Here is a 27,157-nt window from a genome sequence, read left to right on the forward strand (position 1 = left end):
TTAAACACTTTTATTTCAGTGACTGATGTGTCAAAACATCATTCTTGCCCCCTGGCAGGAAACCTGATGCCACTTCCATTAGAGTTGCTCTAATACCACCTCTATGTTTTACAGGTGAAAGATTGTCCATCAAAACACATTTCCATTTCCCACAAAGCCTACAGTGTATCAAACAGAAAATCTAAATACCACCCGCTTTATTTATGTAACAAAAAAAATCCCACCCAATCCACCATCCATCTGGTCTGGTCTGGTCTGGTCTTCGATGGAGGACACTCAGATCGCATGTAAATTTTTTAACATGTTTGTTGCTAAAATATGACATTTACACTTTGTTAGTTGATTAAGGGGTTCTCAGGCCTAAACAACAGTGTTGTTAAATCATCTTTGATTAATGACTAATGCTGAGAAACCATCCAAATAATATCAAATCAATAACTCCTACTGTAGAAATTTATTCACATACATTCTTTTAGTAAATGTACCTAATTTTGAAACATTTTTTAGAGCGGAAGGTTAAAAAAAAAAGCTGCACATCTGGAAAAAATGCTCACTCTAATTGGCAAAATCTGACAAGGTAAACTTTGACTGACTGTTTCTTTTCCAGATCATCAATACTTGGTTCCTTCCATCAACACTGAATAAATAGATAGCCTGGGAGTTTTGTGATCCATTACACCACTGAGCATGTAAAAATTCTGCTATTGAATCTCAATCCTCATTCAAATTGTAAACAGGTTTAAAAAGGGGATTTTTTTTTATTATTATTCAACAGCACCTTAAATGCAAGTGCACCCTTGTGTAGTGTACAAGTTAATAGATATAATATGTGAGCTACAGAGAAATATGCTAAATAAACATTGTTGGTTACTAAAAATTTTATCAGGTTAAATTTGTAACAGCAAGTGATCGATTAGAGATTTTAAATTCCTAATAAAATTATACACAAGTATCTCCGGGAATATCAGATGAGGTGTGGAGACCTAGTAAGCTAAAAATGTTACTTTTATTTCCCTGACTGAGGTATTGAGCAAACGTTTTGCCTCATGCAGAAAACCTAATGCCCCCTTCATGATATTTGCTCCACGTCACTGCTTTACAGCTAAAAGACTGTCCATCATAACACTGCTCCAAAAATCATTCAGATTTCTCATGTTTTGATGCAACACAGAATTTAAACCATAAGGATTCCTCAGTAATCTTGCATAAACTTGAGTCTTAACTCAGCAGGGACTAGCTTAAATTGAGCATGAAAAAGTGGGGCAAGCAAAAAGAACCGAATCCTGCTGCACAGATAAGACGCTGGATGGGACATTAATCTAACTTGAAAGGACAGCTTACAGGTAGACCACTGAGAGGCAGCTGACTTTGACTCATTTAGCAGAAACCCGATGCTGGAGACTGCGTCACTGTGATCATGAGACCCAGGTGTTTGCCAAACAGTGTTGTGTTCCAATGTCAAAAATAACTAGCTGTCAGGATACAGCTACATAAGCGGACTGGTACGTAATGCCAAATCAGTATGGCTTCTCCTGACAGCTCCTAAATTGCCTGTATAGTTCGAAGCAACATTATCTGTGCTTAGCTAATTACATTTCTGTATAGTAAGACTCGAGCACTAAAGAAGCAAGTCTAATCTATATCTACTCATTAAACAACGCGAATGAAACGTTTAATTGAGCTGAACTCTGAGTAGAGGTCAGAGCTGAAGATACAGTTTGTGATTGTGACAAGTACTTTACCTTGTGCTCCTCTGAGGCCTTCTGCCCCTGCTGGGACTTGTCCGTGCTTTTGGTTTTCACCTTCTTGACTTTCCTACCATAAAGATAAAAAAAGAAGCACATGCAGTAAGTTTAGATGTAAATGATCCTAAAAAGCAGAGGTAATATGATGTACTGTATTCTCCCTTTCATTGGAGTGTGTGACAAGAGACAAATTGGCTCAACACAACACGCTGGCAATAATAACAGTGCAGGTGCCAATTCTGCTCCCTTTTCGCTTAATTAATTACAAACGGATGGGAATGACTCTGCCTGCACTTTTCTTCTATCCATATAATGCCTTGGATATCGTGCTAAATTAATTTATTCATAAAAAGACAGAGTACAACATGGCATATAATGAACGCATTTTCCCACCCACCCACTTCACACATGGTTAGATTAACGATTGCTCGTGCAAATCATTTATTTGGGAGTGCAATCTGTCTCTGTCGTTGGCTCTGACACGGAAGGTGTTTCCCGCCACAAAACATAATGTGTATGCTGACATACAGCTGCTGTATGTGACGCGATTAACTCGACGCTGCTGTATGTGACGCTAAAGTTAATTTCAGTTGAATTACAAATGAGACCCTATCAAAACAAAGTGCATGGGTGAGTTACTGTTATCACTCATGTTAAAAACAGGACAAAAACAGAGCTATATATACACACACACATATAAACACACATACATATATATCACACTCACACACATATATATATATATATATATATTTATACACACACACTCACCTAAAGGATTATTAGGAAACACCATACTAATACGGTGTTTGACCCCCTTTCGCCTTCAGAACTGCCTTAATTCTACGTGGCATTGATTCAACAAGGTTCTGAAAGCATTCTTTAGAAATGTTGACCCATATTGATAGGATAGCATCTTGCAGGTGATGGAGATTTGTGGGATGCACATCCAGGACACAAAGCTCCCGTTCCACCACATCCCAAAGATGCTCTATTGGGTTGAGATCTGGTGACTGTGGGGGCCATTTTAGTACAGTGAACTCATTGTCATGTTCAAGAAACCAATTTGAAATGACTCGAGCTTTGTGACATGGTGCATTATCCTGCTGGAAGTAGCTATCAGAGGATGGTGGTCATAAAGGGATGGACATGGTCAGAAACAATGCTCAGGTAGCCCGTTGCATTTAAACGATGCCCAATTGGCACTAAGGGGTTCAAAGTGTGCAAAGAAAACATCCCCCACACCATTACACCACCACCACCAGCCTGCAGAGTGGTAACAAGGCATAATGGATCCATGTTCTCATTCGGTTGACGCCAAATTCTGACTCTACCATTTGAATGTCCCAACAGAAATCGAGACTCATCAGCCCAGGCAACATTTTTCAGTCTTTAACTGTCCAATTTTGTTGAGCTTGTGCAAATTGTAGCCTCTTTTTCCTATTTGTACTAGATGGGGTCTTCTGCTGTTGTAGCCCACCGCCTCAAGGTTGTACGTGTTGTGGCTTTACAAATGCTTTGCTGCATACCACGGTTGTAACGAGTGGTTATTACAGTCAAAGTTGCTCTTCTATCAGCTTAAATCAGTCGGCCCATTCTCCTCTGACCTCTAGCATTAACAAGGCATTTTCGCCCACAGGACTGCCGCATACTGGATGTTTTTCTAAACCCTAGAAATGGCTGTGCATGAAACTGAGCAGTAACAGAGCAGATTGTGAAATACTCAGACCGGCCCACCTGACATCAACAACTATGCCACGCTTAAAATTGCTTAAATCACCTTTCTTTCCCATCCTGACATTCAGTTTGGAGTTCAGGAGATTGTCTTGACCAGGACCACACCCCTAAATGCATTGAAGCAACTGCCATGCGATTGGTTGATTAGATAATTGCATTAATGAGAAATTGAACAGGTGTTTCTAATAACCCTTTAGGTGATATATATATATATATATAAATATTTACAGTATATACACACACATACAGTACACACATATACACATACACACATACAGTACACACATATACATACTGTATATACACAATATGCTGCACATGATAACATGTGGTCCCTGGTGATTCCCATTGCAAAAAAAGTCAGAAAGCTTCATGATATTAATGGTTCCATTGTTTGGGGTTTTGTTGTGTTAAATAACACACTGGTATTAATTCATCATTCGCTTTAGATTATGTCAAATCATCTGACAGAACAAAAAAAATGTTCTAAAACTTTGCATCATAGCCATAACTGTTCAAGTGGCTGGTATAAAAAAAATTTAAAAAAACTCTAAATCAACACCTTCTAAAGAATCAAATAAAAAAAAATCTAGCAATAGTCTGGAATAAGGAATTGAACTGATGTTTAGTGTTCGTGCTATGGCTGAACAAAACATATAGCAGAATAAAGCCATTAGCATTAGTACTTACAGGTGTGCATCTCTGCTGGAAAAGTCATCACTCTGCACGCTTTCTTTGGCTTTTTTCACCTTCACCTTTTTCACTTTGTCCTCTTGAGCCATGATTCAGACAGGTGATCAATAAAATGTGTACAAAACTAAAACAGCATTTAAAAACAGACAGACAAACAAATAAACTACAAATGCAAGCTATGTGTTAATTCCAACAGCAATTTGCAAGGGACATAATAATACATCAAAGTACTGTATAGGCAAAAAATACAAACATTCATCATACACAAAACACTTTTTCTTTTGTGCAGCGATTTACTTATTGCTACATTGACTCCGAAATGTATTTATTTATTTATTTATTTTTTATATTTGTAATAGAAATGCACCGCTCGACCAGCAGGTGACCAGAATTTGCTGGTTTCCAGAATGATTGCCCATATGATTTGATTGGTGAACGGTAAATGATTCTATACTAAGTGCAGAAGCTTCTGAGTGGCGCAACAGAAACACATTTCATGGCATTACATTATCAAAACTTGTGCACGTGTGTGTTAAAACCTCCGATCTGCATTTTTCTCCAAACTCTCTGAGCAATTTTGTGTCAAACGCATGCATTGCACATGCTTACGCAAGTATAAAAACTTTACAAGTGATAATTAGTTGAAAATGACGTGCGTTAGAAGCCCCACGTGTCCGTGTAACCATTGTCACATTGAGTATTGATCCTTTGGAGGAAGAACATCACTGTTTCTTTATAATACTACAGGTGGCATACTCTGAACTCTTTACAAATATTCATCCCCTTTGAAATATTTGAAGTTAGTCTTTTGGTTTTTAACTGAGAACACTAATGTCATGACATTCAATGACATTGAATAAAAAATTTTACTTTTTACTTTAACTTTTAAAGGTTTACAATCGTAACATAAACCGTGGAAAATGTAATATCAAATCGGCATATTTATAAGTTTGTGATACTTATAGAATCTCAGTCTTAATGGAATCAGCACCTCGGTGATAATATTGTATTGGGAGGTAACTAGTAAAGGAGTATAACCATACTGTAGAGTATTAGACTAATCACACCGAGTGCACCATTCTCTGATTTATGCTACATATACATTCTATTAATTATCTCAGAATTGGCTTATTCTACATTTTACATAAAGCTCTGGTATGAAATATAATTTTATCTTTTATATAATATAATAAATATAATTTTTATATTATTTAGCCAAATCAGCTTTAACTACTTAGTTAGATTTATAAGCATTTAATTTTCAGGCAGCCTTTTGAAAGCCCAGACCTGAATTAATTGCCTCTGATGTAGAGCGACAGAGTCAGTGTTCTATCTAACAGTGCTCTTATTTAATTTGTTTGTTTCCTAACCCAATTTAATTCGCATTTTAATGTAACTGACAAAGAAAGCTTGTATACATTTTAGAATTTATCTATATTTGTTTTTATTAACGTTATTAATAAAGGACTAGAATGTGCGGCATGTGGCTAGCTTAATGCTAACTAGGCTCATTACCAATATTATTATATTATACACGGGCTAGACTGGCACTCCATCCAGTAGAATTACCGTGAGAGACCGCAGATTTGTGTGTGATTATATCTAAAATATATATTATACCTATTTGTGAGATAAACTCACGGATATTTGTAAATGACATACCTCACTGATTAGTTACCTCCACAGTTAGACTCCACACCTCGACTGAGGAGGACTGTGGGATTGAACTTGACTTTGTAAACTACACACAGTTCACTTACAGACAGGGCTCGTTAGACTTTAAAAAGTTTTTCGGGTTTTCCCCCCAATGCACATATTAATTTTTCCTCTTTTATTTTAAGGTTTATATAGTTTGTTTAAAAATTTTGTAATGCAACCTTGGATGTTAGAAATGTGCTAGATAGATGGAAAGATGGAAAAATAAGACAATATAACGCTAAAACATGGCGTATTTTAACAAATTTAAATTATTTAACCGTTTTTAAAACGCGACCCTTGTCCTAAAAAGCAGGTGTCTGGGTTGCCATATATGTATTAATTAATCTAATGAGTTTGGTTTAAAGGTACGCGAGATATTATAAAATCAACGTTTTTTAATTGTTCTTATAACATCCGTTTTTTGGGGAGAAACAAAATAAGAATTTTGTCAATTTAGACATCTGTAATCGATTTGTCCAATTATCTGATGATAATTCATGTACCTGGCAAATCTGTTAGGAACGCCTTTTCTTTTAGAACCCGGAAGTCTAAACCCTCCTAGCCAATAGATTCACCCAAAAGATTCTTTTCATGGAACTTTATTTAAGAGCTCATTGTACTGACATCTAATGGGCAGATTTTGTGTAAGGAGAGAATAATATCTATGGGCGTGCAGCTGCAAGTAATATCCCATACGTCACAGAAAAAAATCACTAATTCACATTGCTCCTGGAGGTGATTTGTTTGCAAAACTACCAGAGAAATTTATATATATATATATATATATATATATATATATAGAGAGAGAGAGAGAGAGAGAGATGTAACTGCAATATTCCAGCAATGTATTACAGTAATGGTCTTATGACATTAAAATGTTCCTAGATAGTCCCCCCCTCCATTAAAAAATAGTAGCTGTGTAGCGAAGGCCGCACCGGGCGCTGATTGGTCACGTGTTTGGTGATGTAATTGTGTACGTCACACTCAAGGAAACGACACACGACTCAAAGTGAGTCTTTTTTTTTGATCATAAATTAATTTGTCCAATTTGAGTTCTTAAAAAATTCAAATGAGAGAGAATCCGACAGAAATCCACGTTCGCGCGTTAGGTGGTGTGTGACGTCACGATTTGAATCGGAAACGGTTGACTTTGCGGAAACTAAAGACCGGAACCCCGCCCCCTCTGCCCGACACAGACTTCGTCGCTTCTGGAGTCATACGTAACAATACTACTAAGCGGTTTATTTTTGTACGAGCTGTGGTTTATAAATACCGTGTGTCATGATAGCCATAAGATTTAATGTGTGTACTTTCTCAAGGAGTTTGCGTGTTTCTGAGCCTGTCCAGAGCTTTAGAGCGTTGACCTGTCGTTCATCATCCTCCATCGCAGGACATAATAATAATAATATAAGTACGAATAATAATAATAATCATCATCATCATAAAGACATGCGGGTGATGGAGGAGATGCTGCGGAGGACCGTGTCTCCGTTACCGAATTATGAAACGAGAGAGAAATCCCCTCCACCCCCTGACTCCAACAGTCTGGACTTCATGCATTTTTACAGAAACCTGGGGGAAGAGCAGAGACTCGTGTTCCTGGACCTGCTGTCCAAGGAGTATGGGGTGGATCACAGAGGAGCTTCGGAGATGGCGCGGAAACTCGTCGATACGCAGATACGGGACTTGCCTACTATATTGCAGGCGGAAGACAGACTGCGTTACAGTTTAACCCCGAGATATAGACATTTACTGAACCACATTAGCAGGGTAGAGGGAGGGGTGAAGTTCCTGGTGGATCTCCGAGCTGATGTACTTGACTTTACCTCGAAAGTTACTGACAGTCCGCACCTGAGGGTAATCTCTAAACTCTACAACTCTACAACGCTTTGTCTTTGCACTATTAACATTTAACATTTCACAAAGTCTTTTACCCCAGGCATGGTACAACTCTGGCTGGTGTATGGGGAAGAAAAGTGCTTCCATGCCTGAGAGTGTTTACATAACAACACCATGCAGTGCCCTTTAACCCACTTCAGCCTCTGGGGCTCTAGTTCATGGAGTTGTAAAATAACATGACATCAGATAGTGCCTGACTTTTGCCCTAGTTCAGCTGTGAAAGTTCAACTCTTTCCCCTTCAGTGGCATTACACCATAACAAGTTTGCATTGGATTGTTTTTGTCACTAACAATGAAGGTCTAATTTTAATAATACACTTAAAAAACTTTAAAAGTATTACTTTACATTTCATTTCACTTCACTTTTCTCCAAATTTCTTTATGTATTTTAACAGTTTTTATAAATGAGTCACTTGTGGGTCACTGAGTTTACACTATATGATTTTTTTCATGTGTTTTGCTGCATGTGTTAAAAAAATATATAAATAATATAATAGTCCCATCAATATCACATTACTATGTGAAAATGTCACATTGTTACAAAGGATAAAAAGTTTCACAACAGATGCAAAAATGTATATGTATGTTGATATAGCAATCATCCCATACAAGGTTAATATTATAAATATTATAAATGAAACTTGATCTTGTTTTTACAATAGTACTGTAACAGTAGGCTTAGTGACTTAATAGGAATTCGATTCCGGCCTCTGGCCTGTGTAAATGGAATTTTCACGTTCTCCCTAAGCTTGGTGGGTTTCCTCTGGGTACTTCAGTTTTCTCCCACAGTCCAAATACATGCAGATTAGGCTGATTTGCATTCCCGAATTGCCTGTAGTGTGTGAACGAGTGCGTGTGTGTGTGTGTGTGCGCGCGTGCCCTTCGATGGATTGGTCCCCCATCTAGGGTGTGTTCTGCCTCGTGCCCTAAGTCTTGTGGGTTAGGCTCCACGCCCCTGTGACCTTGTATACAGGATGAACATGTGCATGTTCTCCCCATGCTTGTTCAGTTTGCTTAGAGCACTACGGTTCCCACCCACAGTCCAAGGACAGGCAGATTAGGCTTATTGGCATTCCCAAATTGCGCATTCCCAAATTGCGCATGCGCATTAAAGTCCCAACAAAATCACATTACTTCTGTAAAAATATCACGTAATTACAAAGGCTAAAAAGTTTTACCAAATATACAAAAATGTAGTGTTAATATAGGAATCATCTCATACAAGATTAATATTATAGAAGAAACTTTACAGATCTTGTTTTTACAATAGTATTAATAATAATGTATATTACATTATGAAGGATTGGCATGGCGGCATGGTGGCTTAGTTGTCTCTTCTTGCACCCCCAGGGTTCAGGTTTGATTCCTGCCTTTGGTCAGAGTGCATGGAGTTTGCGCGTTCTCCCCGTACTTGGCAGGTTTTCTTTGGGTACTCCAGTTTCCTCTCATAGTCCAAAGACATGCAGTCTAACTGGAGTTCCCAAGTTGCCCGTAGTGCGTGTGTGGGTGTGTGTGTGTTTCCTCCAGATCACCCGCGACCCTGTATACAGGATAAAGCATTATAGACAACAGTGAGTGAAAGAGTGAAGAATTATCAATTTGCACCATTTATACAGACCCAAAAACATATTCCTAACTCAGCCACTTGGGAGACATTGGAAACCTCATGGTTTTAAATTACAATGTCTACTCTACACATCCTGGGTATGCAGATATATAAAATGCTATCCTACTTCTATTAAAAACTTGGGCTCCTTCCAAGGTTAAGCTGAGATGCAGGAATCCCCTTTAACGCAGGCTGTTCAAGGTCTAAGACCATAAAATTACAGCCATCACCCTATGCTACATTTGGCATAGTTTTTCTTGCAATAATGAGATGGATTACTAGTAATATATAACCTGAATTTTTTTTTTCTTAATCTTTTAGCCATCTTGGAACAGTGGAAATAGTGACACTGCAACCAAAGACAGTTGATGGCAATGTCCTGTAGAGGCAAAACATTTATTTAGACCTCTCTGCTATGGGCTAAAACCATCACATAATAGGACAGCACAGAGTTATGCAAAACTCATAGAACAGCTAAAAATACGGTAATGGCAAAATGGGAGCATAAAGCATTAAAAATCATCTTTTTACTTTGATCTAAAAGATGTTTTTTTTTTTTTTGCTGAGCTGGTATGACTGGTATAATCTAAGATGTTATTGCAAAGAATTTTTGGGTACCGCAAAAGACCATCTAGCTACAGTAAGACGTTCAGCGAGTATGTTGCTCTAAAATGAACACCATAGCAAAGGGTGGTATTTCATTTCAGTTTAAAGACTGTTAACTTCAGCTCACATCCTCTTTTAAAGCTTAGGTCTCTGGGGAAACTTTGTGTTGCTAAATCTTCTTTGCTACTGAGCCTCAAAGCCAAAAATAGGAAGAAAAAAAATGCTCTAAGTGGAACTAAAATGATCGAAAAATTTTAAAGTGTGAAGTTTGTCCTGGCATTAAAAATCTAATTGATGATCAGTTAATTCCTTCAGGATCAGGATTCCTTGCTCAGCAGGGACCATATTTTATCTTGCCTCCAGATGTTATTCAGCCTCTTCGCAGATTGCTCTGGAAAGTGCAGCAATTTATTAGTTTGTAACATGCTGTGTCAACATTTTGCTCCAAAATCCAATTCTCCAAGAGTCTTTTATGACTTAGGAATATTTTAGTGCTCAAACGTGTCGACTCATCTCATGAGTTTTTTTTTTTTTTTGATAACATTATACTGAGATCAGCCATAATGCCCAAACCCCATCCACTGGATGCAGTGCCAGTCCCAAGCCTGTATGAAATGGGAGGGTTGCATCAGCAAATGCCTCCAGTACAAAACCATTGCCAAGCTTGTTTGTGGATCGGGTGGTCCGCTGTGGCGTCCCTTTGCTGTAAGTCGCACAAGTTGTGAGGTACAATAGGGTCTCCATGAGCCAGGCTTGTTTGTTCTGCACATCCTACAGACTCTCAACCGGAATGAGATCTGGAGACCTTAAAGGTCATCACCTTGAACACTTGTCATGTTCCTCAAACCATTTTTCTTTTTTCAAATCATGCAGTGTCGCAGGGAACATTATTCTGCTGAAAAGGGTCACTGCAAATAGAGCATACTGTTGATATGAAGGGTTGTGCTTGGTCTGCTGCAGTGTTTAGATAGGTGGTACGTGTTAAAATAACACCTACGTAAATGCCAGGAGCCAAGGTTTAACAGCAAAACTTTGCCCAGAGCATCTTACTGCCTCTGCTGATTTGCCTTTATTTTCCCATAGTGCATCCTGGTATCATCCCAACTACGCAGTCCCAAACACAAGCTGTAATGCACTATGTGTTCTGACAACTTTCAGAACGTTCTTTTGTGGGAGCACACCATATGGGTTAGCCTTCACTCCTCACATCCATCAATGAGTGTTGGCTGCCCATGAGCCTGTCAGGATTTATAAGTTGTCTCTGGACTTTTGGTAGAAACCCAGGACTGTGGATCAGGAAGACCCCAGCAACAAACCCTGCTGGTTTGGAGTTGCTCATCTAGTCATCACAATTTAGTCAAAGTTGCCCATATCCCTACTGTATGCTTGCCCAATTATTTTTTTCTTCCAAGCGATCAACTTCAAGAACTGACTTTTAACTTCTTACCTAATATATCCAAGTGCATTCGTAACAAGATAATTTATGGTATTCATGTCGCCTATCAATGGTATTAATGTTATGATCGGTTTAATATTTTGTTTAGTTTGCTGATGGTTTGGAGAAAGGAGAACAATGTAGCGCTCCACAGTTTCATAAGTGTAGAAAATCCAGGCAGAATGTCATTTGTTCTGGTTCTTAAACATCAGTTCTTGTTCTCATTTCATAAGAGAATGAGCCTCTCAGAATTTTCCCATGATTACAGTGCGATTTAATTTCGGTGCCTTAACCATAGTCTGACATTCAAACTGAATCACACTTAATAATATGCTTAAAAGCTCCATTAAAAACTTGATTGAAGGACGATTAAGATGTGCATGGTCAATAGAGGGGTTTAAACTTATAATTGACAGGGAGGAAAACTCTTCAAAGCAAGCGTGAAATGATTTAAAGGCACTTCAGGCCAGGCGCTGCACCACGTATCAGATGGTGTCTTTCTCAGGGATGTTAAAATTACTGCACAGAGACAAGGGTAAAACCGTTTAATGTTTTGACAACTGGAAATGAACATTTTCTTGGCCAAACATTTTGACCTGCCCGTATCGCGTGTTGAATTGCAAACATCGAGGGATATTAATATTCTACATAAACAATGTGTTACCCGAAGCCTCTTCACAGATTATTATGCTAGTCTTGGAAAAAAAATACTATGCACCCTTATGCATAATTTTTCATTTTATTTTACTAGTTGTTTTTGCCCACCATTTAACTGCAAAGGAAAATTATCCACCTATAGTATAAATCATTTACCATGCAAACCAATTAATTCATTGGAAAGTCCAATGGACTCATGCTGACACCTTCAGAAACATTATGACATAAAAGCTGTTGCATAAATGTACTTTGTCTGAAAAAGAGCTTTGTAAAGCTGTCTATTAGAATCCTATCAACTTTAATATCATCAACTCCTTTCATCTCTCTATGGCTATGATCAATATATTTAATACTTTTTATCGAGACATGGCTGGCTTGACTTGGGTTCCCTTGTTAAATTGCAGCCTTGTTATCCCACTCCCATTCTGTTACGCTCTGAACTGTTCTTTTGCTCAATGTGGCACTTTCTTCTCAGTCTGTTGTGGGGTGTGCCATCCATCTGTTCTCCCTGCTGGAGCTGGACAGTATCCTATGTCCGGCTGCACTGGCTCACCACTGGCCTCCATTGTCTACTCTATGCATTTACTTCTCTACCACTGATTCTGCCCACATTGTACAAAATATTTAATAAACTTCCCACAGAATCCCTATAGACCTGCTGCTTTTGCTAGTGGACCAAATGCCCAGGCAGCTTTCTCTTTAAATAGATGTACGCTTGGCCAGGTTACCTAGACCTGCATGTGTGGCTCTCCAGAGGGCAGAGTGGGTTGAAGATTAATTCTAAATGCCAGAACTTATAATACACGACTATAATACAGACTAATATGTGGTCTCATAAGTAGAAACCCTGTGCATCTGAATGGAATGCACTGTTCCCAGAATTCTAACCTTCCTACTAGGACTGCTAGACAGACCACACTCTGGTGACGTATATAGTGGCCATTGGATTGTTTTATGGCACCAATGATTCTGTGTCTCCTTGTCACAGCATTTCTGAAGGGTGCAACAAGCTTTTTTCTGCCATGTTTCACCACAAGCCTGTACTGGGTTTAACCCTTGTTTTTGGAGTAGTTTAAGATCCTGACCTATAAGCGCATCTTGGAAGCTAAACCGAAATGGGTCTCTTTAAGGACAGCCTTTTATTCTAGCAGCCACTTGAGCAAAACACGTGGGAGGACTAGATGCATTGGTGAAAAGCCTTGGGTCGTCAGATGAGACTAGATTGACATGCTTGTATTTGAGGTTTAATCAGACTGAATTGTGGTTTCTTTTGTGTTTTTGCCTCATGGCCACTGTTTATCTTCCAAGAACTGAAGACAGGAGACGCTCTTGTGTCTAACCAGAGACTTGCTCAGTGTGTGCTGCATTTATACAGGGCATAATTTATACAAGAATAATAGCAAGGCCAGCACAGTGGCGTAGCGGTTAGCACTGTGGCCTCACACCTCCAGGGTCAAGGCTTCAAGTCCCACCTTCGGGTCTGTGTCATGTTCTCCTGATGTTTGGTGGGGCTCCTCTGGGTGCTTTGGTTTCCTCCGACAGTCCAAAGACATGCATATTAGGCTAATTGGTATTTCCAGATTGCCTGTAGTGTGTGAATGTGTGCATGTTTGTGCCCTGCGATGGATTGCCACCCCATTTGTTTTATATCCTGCTTTATGTTGTGAGTCCGCTGAGATACTGTAGACTTCAGGCCCCCTGTGACCCTCTACAAGATTAGAGAATAAGTAGGTCAGCATAATAACAAGATGGATGTTAGTTTCTCCATAACTGTTTTTACATATGCATGTAATTGGCATGTGTTACTGCCAACAAATTAGTCCAGACATTTTACTTATGCTTTCACACAAATTCTGAAAGCACTGCAGTTTACAAAAATCTGACCTAGAGCATGGTTCTTTACATCTACAGCGCAATGCCATGATCCATCGTCAAGTTCTAGGGACAAATTGAGCAACGTAAGCGAATGCAAAATGGTGGTAGGTACAGAATTTTAAAAGTGCTGTCAGTTGCCCTGACGTTTAAAGTGCAATAATATCCTGTAAGTGCTTCGAAGTCATTTCTCTGTCCAACCTGGGGTCGATATTTATTTTTTTTCTTTTAAGTTGACTAGAAATGTGGTTTGTGAAGATTTTGAGCCAGAGACAAAACACAAATTAGACTCGAGATTGGCAGAAAAGAGATGCGAGTTGCAGACTGTAACTGCTGTGTGTCTTTTTTTGCTTCTGGGCTTCTCTCCTTATCCCTGGTTCCCTTGGGTGCAGCTGATAGAAAATTTCACTGTTTGGCCTCTAGCACCTCCATATTAGTTTGACTTCTTGAATTTTTGTATCGCATAAAAGTATCAGCGCAGAACGGAATGTTTCCTCACCTTGCTGACCCAGCTGAAGAACAGAAATCTGCATCTGAGAAATAGATAAAGGGTGTATTATTAATAGATATGCACTAATCTTATACTGAGCTCCATACCCCATACCGGTTTTCTGATGACCTTGTCAACTTCGACTTATGACCTGGAAGTGTAACACCTAAGGCAGTTCGAACAAGTGGCCACCAGCTGAACTATTGTGAAAGAGGAACTCGATTAGTCTTAGTAGTGACTTCAGTATTAATTTTAAGTTGTTTACTTTGTATACTGTGTGACTTACACAATAGTGTTACAAAATTGGGCCCAGATTTAATGTATGGCATTAAATGTATTTTTGAACTCTTTATTATTTCTGATTACTTTATTGTGCTGGTATACCTGACATTCACACTAGCAAGGGACAGGAGACCATTTATTATCTCTGTACGTGCATGACATCAGCAACATCAGGAAGCAACAATACCTTAATGTACCAAGTGACATTTCAACTGACATTTTCTCAATTACATGACAATTAGGTATAACATAGTAAAGTGACAAATGCAAGTGATGGGCTTGAATGAATCCTTTGGTTTCACAGTTTAGGGGGACGTTAAACAACCTCAATGGAATACAATGGACTTATCACTTGCTTGTATGGACTTAGGGCGACACTTATAAATAGCTTCTTGTTTTCCTCCCAGTTTGGTCATTTGGAAATTCCTACCAACTGCCAGATTTCACTTATCACACCGCTACCATCCAAGCAGGGTAAAAGGTACCATGTTTTCCCTCCAAGGCCAGTAAAGACAGTTATAAATAAGCAGAGCAAGAAAAACCAGTCTAAAGAAAAGTGTCAGAGGTACCTCATCTGCCATGCCTGGGTTCAATCCCAAGCCAATGCCCTAACCCAGCAACAGGGGCTGCTGCAGGTCATGCCCATTGCCACTCCCACATATTTTGTCAGAGATTATATGCAGACCCTAATGAGAGCAGCAGCAACAACAACATTGTACTGTATCAGGGCAGGGGTAGCTCTTTGGGTTACTGATCAGAAGGTTGGGGGTTTAAGCTTCCACAAATTGGGCCCACGAGCAACGCCAGGGGTGCCATATCGTGGCTAACTGGCTAAAAATAAAATCCCAGTGCTGTAAGGTATTGTATATGTGACAAATAAACACCTGCATGAGCTCACAGACACTGCTCGACGGTGTAAAAAGACGTCGTCATTTCTTAAACACAGAGGCTCTCAGTCACAGATCAGAATAGAGGTACAGTATCACTTTTCGGACTTCTGAGCTTTATTTGTCTTTTTATTTCAGATTCTAAAATAAAAAACACAGTATAGCCATGCATACATACACTGATCAGGTATACTATTATGACCACCAGTCTGAACCCATTGGAACCAGCATTAACCTTTTTAGCAGCATGTGCATCTCGAAGCCTTGGCTGTGACCCTGTGACAGATGTGTCCATCCTTGGACTACTCTTAGTAACGTCCCACAAGAGCTGCAGTTTTGGACTTGTTCTGACCCAGTAGTCTGGCCAATCACAATTTGGCCCTTGTCACAGTAGCTACAGTTACAGTTTCTTATTAGAGTGGGACCTGGAAGTGGGTAAGATATATTAGGCAGCAAGTAAACCTTTTTTTCTGTTTAAAGTAAAATAAAATGGGAAAGTTTAAGGATTTGAGTGACTTTGACTTTGCTTGATGTCTGAATCAGAGCAACTCCAAAACTGCAGCCCTTATAGGATGTTCCCAGGCTGTGGTGGCCAGGGCATACCAAAAGTAATCCAAGGAAGGAAAACCAGCAAACTTGAGACAGGGACATGGACGGCCAAGGCTGACTGATACACATGGGGAGTAAAGGCTGGCCCGTGTAGTTCGATCCAATAGAGATTGTGGAAAAGGCTAAGGCTTATTCCAGTAGAAGGATGTCAGAACATACAGTGCATTACGTTTTTACGTGGCAAAAAGAGGACCTACTCAAGATTAGGCATGTGGTCATAGTGCTATGGCTGATTGGTGTACAATCAATCAATTTTTTGCTCCTGAAGTCTACACTGACTCTATCCCCAATCTAACAATGTGAGGTGTTACAGTTTTGGTATGGCAGTCATGGAGAACTTAAAGCTTAACCTCAATTAATGGATGGAATGTTAAAAATCTATTCAAATTTGTATAGGAGTGTTTAGCATTGTACTTTGTAGGTTTATATCTCAACCTGTGAGTCAAACTACAATTAGTTTTTTGCATATTTTGTGATGGTGCTTTGACTGACTCATATTTATGTAAAGCCTATTATCTCTCCTAAGAATCACCGTGCACGTAAGCAGGATGTTCAAACCGATTTCACAGACGGGTGTGCCTAGGGGTGCATGTACAACGCCGTTCACACGTCTGTGTCTCTATGTGATTGTGCACCAGAGTGCAGTTACTTGAACCTCTTCAGATATGAAAGCTGACCCATTGGAGTGGCATGACTCCGTGCTGAAATTGCGTTATGTTTACCACAGATCTGCTCTGCTCTCTCTCTCTCTCTCTCTCTCTCTCTCTCGGAGCACATCTAATAACATCAGCTGAAGGGCAAACAAACAGGCCTAGAGTGCAGCAGCCTGCAGAGAGTAATCTGATTTGTCTAAATCCGAAACTCAGCATGCCAGACTGCAGAAGATCAGAAACCCGGCTGTGAAATATTAATGTGCTGAGGAGTGGTGAGGGTTTTACATATGCATCAGACGTAATGTAATCCGGAGGCTAATGAAATTTGTGTTGAATTAGTTTACTTGAATAAATTCTTTGATTTCCATACTAGACAGAGATTTCATTAGCTAACGTACACAACCTGTCAAGTAATGAAGAGTTCGTTAGCTGATCTAGAAAGTTATAGAAACAACCTCTCGTACAATTTCATTAAATATAAGTGTTTCATATGTTTGTGTGTGTGTTTAGGATTTAAACAGCACTTTGAAGAGCCTCCTGTCCGAATGGTTCTCTGTTGGGCTTCTCCGCTTAGAGAGAATCACGTGGCAGTCCCCTTGTGAGCTCCTTCAGAAGATCAGCCAGTAAGAGTCACTCACCTCTCCAGAATGCTGAACATGAAGTTTTTTGCAATAGAGCTTAAAATAAATTAAGTCGTTAAATAGGGGTCGATCAAGAATGCTGATCAGGGTGTGCATTTCCAGGTACGAAGCGGTGCACCCTATGCGGAACTGGACAGACCTAAAGCGCAGAGTTGGGCCTTATAGGCGCTGCTACGCATTCACACATGCCTCCATGCCCGGAGAACCTCTAGTGGTCTTACATGTAGCCCTCACACAGGACATATCAGATAACATCCAGGTTAGTTAGCGAGCACTACCCATCATTATTTGTTCACATCCACTTTGCATATCGTGTCACATTTCCACTTCACTGTTGGTCATCAATCTTGTTCATTGTTTAGAGTATCGTGAGAGAGTTCGCCACGTTGGATGCGGTAGAAGAAGTGGAGAAGATTAATACTGCCATCTTTTACTCCATCTCATCCACCCAGACTGGTCTGCAGGGGGTGGAGCTCGGCAATTACCTCATCAAGAGGGTGGTGCGAGAGCTGCAGGTTAGTGGGATGATGTCCTGTAGACATGTACTGCAGCATATAGTGTATGTCTGGTGGTCAGGGAAAACTGTTTGCATGGTCAACTGTGGCTGGGTTTGCAAACTACAAGTTTTTCAAGAAATTTTTCTTTTAGCGGAAAGTTTTTTATTTCCTACAGAAATTTTGCAATGAAATTTGCAGTTTCAATTCCACTGAAAAACACTTCGGTCTAAAGACAGCATCAATTTATTGGTGTATTTGTGTTTAGTTTGACATATAATGAATAAAATGTAAAACCAGTAAATACGACCATTAAATCTATGGGAATATGCAATCATCTGTTAACTGGCTTTCAGCTAATTAAGTTAATGCAATTTAAAATTCCTTAAATGAAATAGAGTTCTTAAAGAAAATCAGTGTATAAAAATGGGAAATACACCCAATTATTGCCAGAATTCAGCCACAGCAACATCTGTTGGGTGTTGTGTGTCTTACATACTGTTGCCAGTTTATTAAATATAAAACACGTTGTAGTGCCACGTGCCACCATCGGGTTGAATTACTCACTGCAACATAAACCCTACCCTAATAAGTAAATAAATAAATACACTTCTGTGTCTGATACACATGTCAGTGCCAGTGCTAAGCTGAGAATGATCTAATACCCAAGTTATATCTGGTCAGTATTCAGGGCTTCATTACCACGAGATGGTTCCATGGTAACCAGTGGGGTAAAGGTAATAAATGATTCAAAGCAATACATGGACAATAATCGTATACCTTTAAATGACCTAGGGTATGTAGGAGATAATATGGCCAATGAGAGCATCTACATCAGACATACCGAAGATAATTTCCATGGAGACTGACCTGATCCAGCCTAAATGGAATGAATTTTTTATCTTAATGAGAAGGAGGTGTGTAGACCTTTGATAATTGGTTTATTATCTAAATAATAGATGTGTAAACACTTGATCTGCTTGTTTCTCTCTTTTTGGAATAAATATATTCTTTCTGTCTACGTTTCCCCCGTGTTGGGGTCAGATTAAGTAACTAGAGTTTCCAGGAAGGAAATTTAGCTTCCACTCCTGATCGGTAAACTGTAAGAGAACAAGTCTCTCCCGACTTGATGAGGAACGAGCACTGATTGCCTCACATTTCACACATTGTAATATATCTAACAAGATCACAGATTAGACTGGAGTATTGTGACGAATCATAATATGCACAAGGTGTTATTTATCTGAAAAGATGGGGAAAAAGACTTTTTCTTCTGTGTTATATTTCCGGCAGATTAAACTAATTCCCATGGGCTGAAACACTTAAAAACATCTCTTCTGAGTGAATGCTATGAGCATGTAAATCTACGTCTTATCAGATCATTGACCAAGTAGGAAGTGAAATCTTGAATCTTCATTCAGAATGATTTCCATCAAAATAAATATTGTCCATGTAAACATTGCTATTGACTATAATGTTACTAAAATACCCAGAATTCTCTGTGTATTTGCTCAAAGGCAACACAAAATGTGCTGAAAGGATGAAAAGCATGAACAAATTATGAATAAGAATTGTAGGATGAGCAAAAGATCAGATCTTGAGAGATTATACAGTATCCAGGTGAAATGATCCACTAAAGCAATAATATGTCTTGGAAATAAACTGTTTATGGGAAGTGAAAATATTTCGAGAATTCATGCGGGACTAAGCGCAGCAGCAGAAGGTGAGTCACAAGCAGAGCATGACGATGAATCTGGTAGTTCGAGAGCAGCCAGGGGAGAAGAAGTGTGACTCCCTCGGCACTGCCGCCATGCACCACCCAGTGTTTATCGTGATCACATCTTTAATCGCCCCAACGTTTCGTCTAGCACTGACAAAAAAACAGTTACAACTACAAACAACTGTAAGGCTAATGCGATCCCAGCTAACGTACAGAAGCTCTACCATGTTGGAGATTGGAGTGCTCTCGCTTTATTGAACGAAGCAAGATCTAAGGAGGGAGGGTGAAAACAAGAGCCACTCTGGTTTATAAATTCTCAAGTATTTTTATTATTTTTTTTTTTTTTCTTCATTTTTTTTTCTTCCCGGAAAACACTGATGAAATAAAGAGCAGAGTGGCTGCTTGTGAAATGGGGGTTAAGAGCTCTTAGGAGAGAGCTGCAGGGTTGCCACTCGTTATCCAACAGCTGAATGAGGGAGCAGGGGAAACCGGATGGAGGCGAACACAGGGCTGATGGGTATAATTTCATGCAGATGATCCACATCGGTGTGATTAGAGCTCATGCTGCAGCAAGTGAGCCACTCGTCCGTGTTTGGCTGCACTGTAGGAGGAAACCAGAGTACCCGGAGGAAACCCACCAAGCATGGGGAGAACATGCAAACTCCATGCACACAGAGACGGGAATCGAGCCTGGCCGGGATTAGTATGCACAGGAAGACTGTTGGCATTGAATCGTGAAGTGTTTCTGAGGGATGAAGGTGACTCAGGCTGCCAGTGATAGATGCGAGATGGAGAGTGAGAGAGAATTTTTTTAGGAGGAGGAGAAACAGGTCTTGCAGTGTTGTGCTCATGAGACACTTCCACCCATACTTTCTTAACAGCTTCTCTCTCTCTCTCTCTCTCTCTCTCTCTCTCTCTAAGGCCTATTGACTGTTGAGGATTTGGCGTAAATTTAGCTGATGAATAGAAAATGACCCCCAGACACACTTATCCTAACTTCCACCACGAGCATCATAGAGATCATGCTGATAAATAATGGAGAGTCAGAAGGAGGAGGTGAAGAAAAAAAAAAGAAGAAGGAAAAACACCAGCTTTAGTTCTTCCCTTCAGGGACCAAGCTGACAGACTGGCTTGTTTTGTTCTCTGCTATCTCAGACTCAAATATAGACAAGAGAGAGAGTATGTGTGAGTGAACGAGGGTGGGTATGTCTCATATTAGTCCAAGTGATATGAGGAGAAAGAACAGCAGAGGTGTCGATATGGGTATGCGTAGTAGAGCAGAGAGGAGCGGAGTCAGAGCTGTACAGTAGTCACGGTGGCAAAGAGGAAGTGGAAGGATCATACTGTGTGACAATCACACAACACAAAAAGACAATCATGCCCCAAATCCTAGAACACGGGAAGCTTCCACTTAACGTCCAAGTTGTTTGACTTTTATCTTACTCTTTTATATGAACACTTCGTCCTCGCCTCTTCACACAAGGATAAATAAGCCAAAGGGACACACAACAGCCTGTGTGATAACATGTTGTCAGATCGTACGCTGTATAGCTCCTCTAATCATAGACATGTCAGTAAAAAAGTAGTACGTTCTATTTAAAGCATCACATCAAATTAGCACCTTGTGTTATGCAGGACCTGCATAAAATAGTTTCCTGTCATGGTAATGAAAAATACATTTCATATGACTGACCAGAGCATTCGTGTGCTAATTAAATTACATACCTGCTAGCTGTAATTCTAGCTCTATTTCTTCTTGCCTCTTATGAATGAATGTTTTTTTTTTTCCTTCTCCCACAATTTAACAATCTGCTTTGCTTTTAAATCCCACACTTTTTCCACTGTGCATCCCACACAGTGCTCCTCCTGTTGGTTGCGTTGTAACTGAACACTGGAGCAGCAGTCACACTGTGAGATTTCTAACGCTGCCAGAATTTTGTATGTCATTTGTCTTTGGTCGCCAGTGGCGTTAAATTGGCTGCTGGTGGGTACGCCTCATTATGCATTCTAATTATGCAATTTCAGTTTGCATCCAAAAGATTAGTTTCCCATCTAAATTTCGTGTGTTACTGTAAAATCAGTCGGAAAGTCCAACAGTGTAAATCTGGCTTAAATCAGACCAGCATATCATTGTGCTGTCATCAGAAGGTCGGAAGTTTCAGTCCCAGACTTGTCAAGCTGCCACCGTTGGGTCCTTCGGGTCCATGGCCCCTGACCTTCTCTGCTCCAGCCATATAATGCATTCTGACCCCCGTGTTCTTCTTACTCAACTGAGATAACGGATGCACAAAAGCTAAGAAATGCACTATACTGTAATATATACGTGACAAATAATGGCTGACTCTTTTTGGCTTCTTCCCACAGTAGGGGTAAAATTCAGAAAACAAAACTTTCTACAACTTACTTCGCAATAAATAAGTAACGAGTGTGGGAACAAAATAGCAGCTAGGTGCATTTTGAGTTCCAGACATTAAGGTAACAGGATGAAATCCTTCGTTAAGGACAATCAGGAGATAAATCTTCCTCGTAATCATGATGCACAACAGGGTGTAGTACAGTTTTGTTCCTTTTTTTAAATAGCGACGAATGAGTATGTTTACGATTACTTCTAAAGCAAAAATTGCAATTGAAAACCATTTGTAAGTTGTATTTGAACTTATTGCAATGTAATATAGGATGCAAACTACAATGTTGGCCTGTTTTATGAGATGTTCTTAGATATACCATGATGGCTAAAAATAATGAGACAAAAGTAAAATTCAATGTTTTAATGACGTTCTCAATTTTTTCAACTTATGACAGTCAAGATAATCATTTTATGCAACGAAATTGCAACAATCTACAACAATCAATATTTAGTGTGAAGTCCTTTATTCTTCAAAACCTGCTGGATCCGGCTGGGGACAGAGTCAAAAAGACATCTGCAGTACTGTGGTGTCACTCGCTCAATCCATACCTGCTTGATTGCTTCCTGAAGATAGATGTAGAGGATAGAAGTTCGCAATTCACTTGAGAATTCCCTTCTTTTTGTGCAGAGGTGGACAGAAAATACAAGTCTTACTACATATTCTATTAACTAAACTAGCTGATTCCAATTAGCACAATTCTTCAGCCAAGTAGGTTTGAACTACAGTAATCAGCGGCATCACTTTTGGCCACTACAGTAGATAATGATTTGACTGTAAAGTGAGGTGTGTTGTATCACCATGAAACTTATTTAAACGACTTAAGGTGTAAATATTTATCAGACTGCAGTATAACTTTATTATAAAAGCATGATTGGGATATTTCATACTTCTTCTTTTCTTGCTCTTTCTACAGAGTGAATTTCCTCACATGGCGCAGTTCTCCAGCCTCTCTCCTATCCCTGGCTTCACATCATGGCTGCAGGGTTTCCTGGCTCAATCCAAGAAGGAGGGTCGCGTGACCGAGCTGTTCTCGGAGCATGAGTGGACAGAAGTGGAGGAGGCGACAGGAGCAGTTTCCGGCTATGCGGCCATCGATGCCCTGCGTGCCCTCCTTGCCTCCGGTGACTGGCATCGGTCCGAACGCTTGGCACGTGCTCTGGAACCGGTCCTGATGCGTCTATGCGCCTGGTATCTATACGGAGAGAAGCGGCGCGGTTATGCTCTCAACCCCGTCGCCAACTTCCACCTCCAAAACGGCGCCACCCTCTGGAGGCTCAACTGGCACGCGGACACTAGCCCCAGAGGCATGGCCAACTCGTGCGGCATCATGGTCAACTATCGTTACTTCCTGCAGGAGACTGGCATCAACAGCAAAGCCTACATGCATAGCAAAGTCATCGCAGCTTCAGAGCAAGTGCTCAGCCTTGTCTCGCAGTTCCAGAAGAATAGCAAACTCTGAACAGATTAATCAGAACAGTGGTTTGCAGACTGAAGAGTTTTAAAATAATATTTGTTACAAAATGTACTTTACAGGAAGCGAATGCAATTTTGAAGTCCTCTGTTGTTTAGGAGGTGAATTGCAACTTCAAATGGAATTAAAAAAAAACATAATGAAATAGCATTTCTTCCAAGTGAGCTCGTCTACTCTGAACAGTACTGTGTATGCCATGTAAGATGCTTTTTGAGATAAAGAGGTAGAACTAGGCATCTTTGTTCTGGCTGAGGGTTGAGTTAATTTCCCCAAAAACTTGAAGAGGAACTTGAATTGAAGTAAGATTGTGTAATTGATATTATAAATCGCATTCACCAAGGAAGTAAGAATATTCAGACTGTGAATATTTATTGGCCTTGGTTAGCCTAACCAAGTGGGAAAAGTATAAATGGGTACATTAACAAGCCAATGCCCAAACTCCAGCCACTGGATGCAGTGCCGGTCGCAAGCCCGGATAAAATAGAAGGGTTGCGTCAGGAAGCCGAGTCAGTGCCGAGTCGTCTGCGGATCAGATGGTTGGCTGTGACGACCCCCTAACAGGAGCAGACGAAAGACTAACAACAACAAGGAAGTGTATAGCAAACAACATTGTAGTCTAAAATCCAAAATCTTGGATTATTGATCCTAAAGCACATTAAATATTTCTGTGCAAATATTTCTCGTGTTCATGTTGTATTTAATTTTTTAGTCTCATAATAATGAGAAATTCAAAGTGAAACTAGTACAAAAATAAAATTATTAAGACAGCAAAGAGTTCCATAGCGCAGTGTAGCTATATTATATAGTTAGGTGCAGACAAAGGCATGGCGGAGAGACTCAAAGTGCAAATTGACGAGCACAATGGTGTTGACTGCGGTATTATCATGAAAGGTGGCCCATTGGAACCGTGTCTGCTTGAGTAGCGTGTACACTAGACCAGGAGATTAGAGCGCTGGGCAGGCTAAAGGACTAAAGCATGGCCGCATCGCTGCCTTCAGGTAGCAATGAGTTCCCACTGAGACCACTATTAGCTGGTAGTTGAATACCATTTTGGGTAATGGACAAGCTGACATGTTGAGATAAGTGGGTTTAGGGTTGGATTTTTCTTTTAAATTGGTTACCACAGTAGGGTATATGAAAAGTCGCTTTAAAAGCACCCCCAACCCCAGTAAGAGGTTGAGAACGTGCTCATTTAATCATGATTTTAAGCATTATGCCAGCAAGCCACTGATGGTTCTAGTAACTTGGCAACAGAGGCTTGAGAGAGCCAAGTGTGGAGATATCAGCGTCAGACACGTGCACTTTAAAAAGTCCTAATGTATGTTTCATATAAGGTGCGTTTAAATATTGTGCACTTTAGATGTATTAGATAATGATCAATAAATGTTGTAAAATCCATTTTAGTTCATTCAATCCTGCTTGTGCTGTTTTTTTTTTTTGTTGTTGTTGTTTTTGCTGTTTCCCAGCGCCTACACAAGTATTATTTTCCTGCATACTTGTTCCGTGATTTTGAAAGACTAGGAGTAATGAAGTGAGAAGAATCTATCAGACCCTGTCATGTCCCTGCTTCACAATGTGCGTTAGAGAGAATGAGGCAGAGCGGGTGGGCGGAGCCTGCTGGAATAAATAAGGCTTTGATTTCGTTATAAGCGTGAGGCCCATTAGTGTGGAAAGCTTGCGTGCTTTTTGTGCCGTTTTTTTTTCCCCCCTCGTATAGCAAGTGGGCTCTGATGGATAAGTGAACAATTCATAGGAATGTGGTTTCGCCAAAGTAGATTTATGTACATATTGATTCATTTGTAATGAACAATAGTCTGCAATCACCACGTTTATTCGCTCATTTCTCTCGCCTAGCTAACACTAAATGCTCTCAGTGCTTGATGAATATTAGATTTGGGAGATAAATTGTAATGTATCTAACAATAAAGTAAACCATCTGAGCAGGCAAACACATTTGTATCGGCGTTCGATGACATCCATGACGGCCCTTCTTTCTGTGTTCGGAAAGATTTAACGCTCTCAGGCCGTCTTTATTCCTCCTCCTCATATGGAGGCTGACAGGACGGCGGCGCTCGCATATCTGTTTTCACTCTATTGTCCTGTAAAAATGTATCAGTTGACTGTGAAATTGAATTTCTCGTCCTGTCCCTTGAGCTGCACTGCCCTTGAAAGGAATAAAGTTTGAAATAAAGTAAAAAAAAATAATAAAAATCAATCGATACACTTACGATATTCACTCAAAGGATGAACAAGGTGGCAGAAAGACAGTGTTTTAAGGAGTCCTTTAGGGAGCCTCTCCTATAGGGAAGGGATGTGATGAAGGAATGTAAAGTTGCAGGATAGTGCTGTTACAGTGCACTTCAACACATCAAGGGCTTCACTGAGAGGTGGAGTTACTATGGTTACTGCCAGGATACTCCATTTCATATCCTTTATTCCACCTTTTACATCAATTTGTCCTAATGCGAGGCCAATTTCTATGTACGCTGATGCGGCTTCATCCATCCCGAGTGGTTCCGAGACGATTTCCGTGATATTCCAGAGCGTGATCAAGTGATATCGATGCTCTCGCCTTCTCTGTCGGATGAGGATTGCACAGCTCTGTTAGTGAATTGCTAGAAATGCCAGTGAATTCTGTCTGTTATTGCGGCATGAACAGATGTGTATTTGGGTAAATCCATGGCAGCGTGCTGCACATCAGAGACTGTAGCTGTATTGTAGCCTAACAGATCAGTTGCGGATCCAGACAGCGGTGCTTGAGAGGGAATCGGCTTATTTGAAGTAGAGTGGTGGGGAAAAGGAGGTGTTTTCCTTTGCTTTTTCCCTCAAGGATTACTATGGCTGTCATTCAGAGGAAAACCGTCTCTTTTTCATACACAAAATCCTGCTGAGAGTTAATAATGAAAGCTGCTTACTGAAAAATTTGTGCATATTTTTTTTCTTTCCTCCAAACAGACTACGAACTTCAATACTGATTCTAAGCTTCTGCTTTATAAATAAGTTATTATGTCTTCAATATGGGTTAGAAAGGTTTTTCCCCAGATGTTAAAAAGGGTAACATTGGTAGGTTGTGATCGAAGTGCATGTTGATATGTGTGGGGGTAATTGGGATTTTGTTCATGTCTGTTAAATTAGTAATAATACTTTTGTTCATCCACTTGTATCTTTCAGATGGCTGTGAAACATGTACAGTACATTACAGAAAACAATAAAATGCATTGTACATAAACATGCACTGTCTGTGGTTTATTTAGTTATCGATCAGAGCAAGTAAGCCTGGGAATGATGCTTCACTTTAGCAACACAAAATGGCCAAATCCTATTCCAGGTTCAAAAAAGGCCCATATGATGGTCAGGTGTCCACATCTTTTGGTCATATAATATATTATTTTTGTTGCCAGCTAAATGCATTAGTGGACAAGTGTGCGTTTTTTACTCGGTCAGACACTGAAACTTAACATTTATTGTACATCCATCCTCAGGATTCAAAAGGACAGGGTTGATGGTTTTATTAAACAAATTCAAAAGACAAAACAATAATTATATAATGGTCT

The 27,157-nt window shown here is 39.9% G+C and overlaps 2 protein-coding genes across 2 annotated transcripts in view; one reads left to right on the forward strand and one right to left on the reverse strand.

Moving 5' to 3' along the window:
• zgc:173742 (DNA topoisomerase I, mitochondrial) overlaps nucleotides 1-5,903 on the reverse strand; it is a 73,786-nt gene extending 67,883 nt beyond the window's left edge. Inside the window, exons 1-3 of the mRNA XM_053500610.1 lie at nucleotides 5,838-5,903; nucleotides 4,173-4,299; nucleotides 1,743-1,815 (exon numbers count right to left, since the gene is read on the reverse strand). Of these exons, the coding sequence (XP_053356585.1) occupies nucleotides 1,743-1,815; nucleotides 4,173-4,264 (165 nt within the window). The 5' untranslated portion in view covers nucleotides 4,265-4,299; nucleotides 5,838-5,903. The remainder of the gene's footprint in view (nucleotides 1-1,742; nucleotides 1,816-4,172; nucleotides 4,300-5,837) is intronic.
• Nucleotides 5,904-7,053: 1,150 nt separating this feature from the next.
• Nucleotides 7,054-26,814, forward strand: mlycd (malonyl-CoA decarboxylase). The gene is made up of 5 exons (XM_053500465.1): nucleotides 7,054-7,730; nucleotides 17,380-17,492; nucleotides 17,613-17,769; nucleotides 17,873-18,025; nucleotides 23,046-26,814. The coding sequence occupies exons 1-5, from the start codon at nucleotides 7,155-7,157 to the stop codon at nucleotides 23,589-23,591; spliced, it is 1,545 nt and encodes a 514-aa protein (XP_053356440.1). The 5' UTR covers nucleotides 7,054-7,154; the 3' UTR covers nucleotides 23,592-26,814.
• The last annotated feature ends 343 nt before the right edge of the window (nucleotides 26,815-27,157 follow it).

The sequence above is a fragment of the Clarias gariepinus genome, chromosome 7, assembly GCF_024256425.1.
Source record: "Clarias gariepinus isolate MV-2021 ecotype Netherlands chromosome 7, CGAR_prim_01v2, whole genome shotgun sequence".
NCBI classification, from domain to species: Eukaryota; Metazoa; Chordata; class Actinopteri; order Siluriformes; family Clariidae; genus Clarias; species Clarias gariepinus.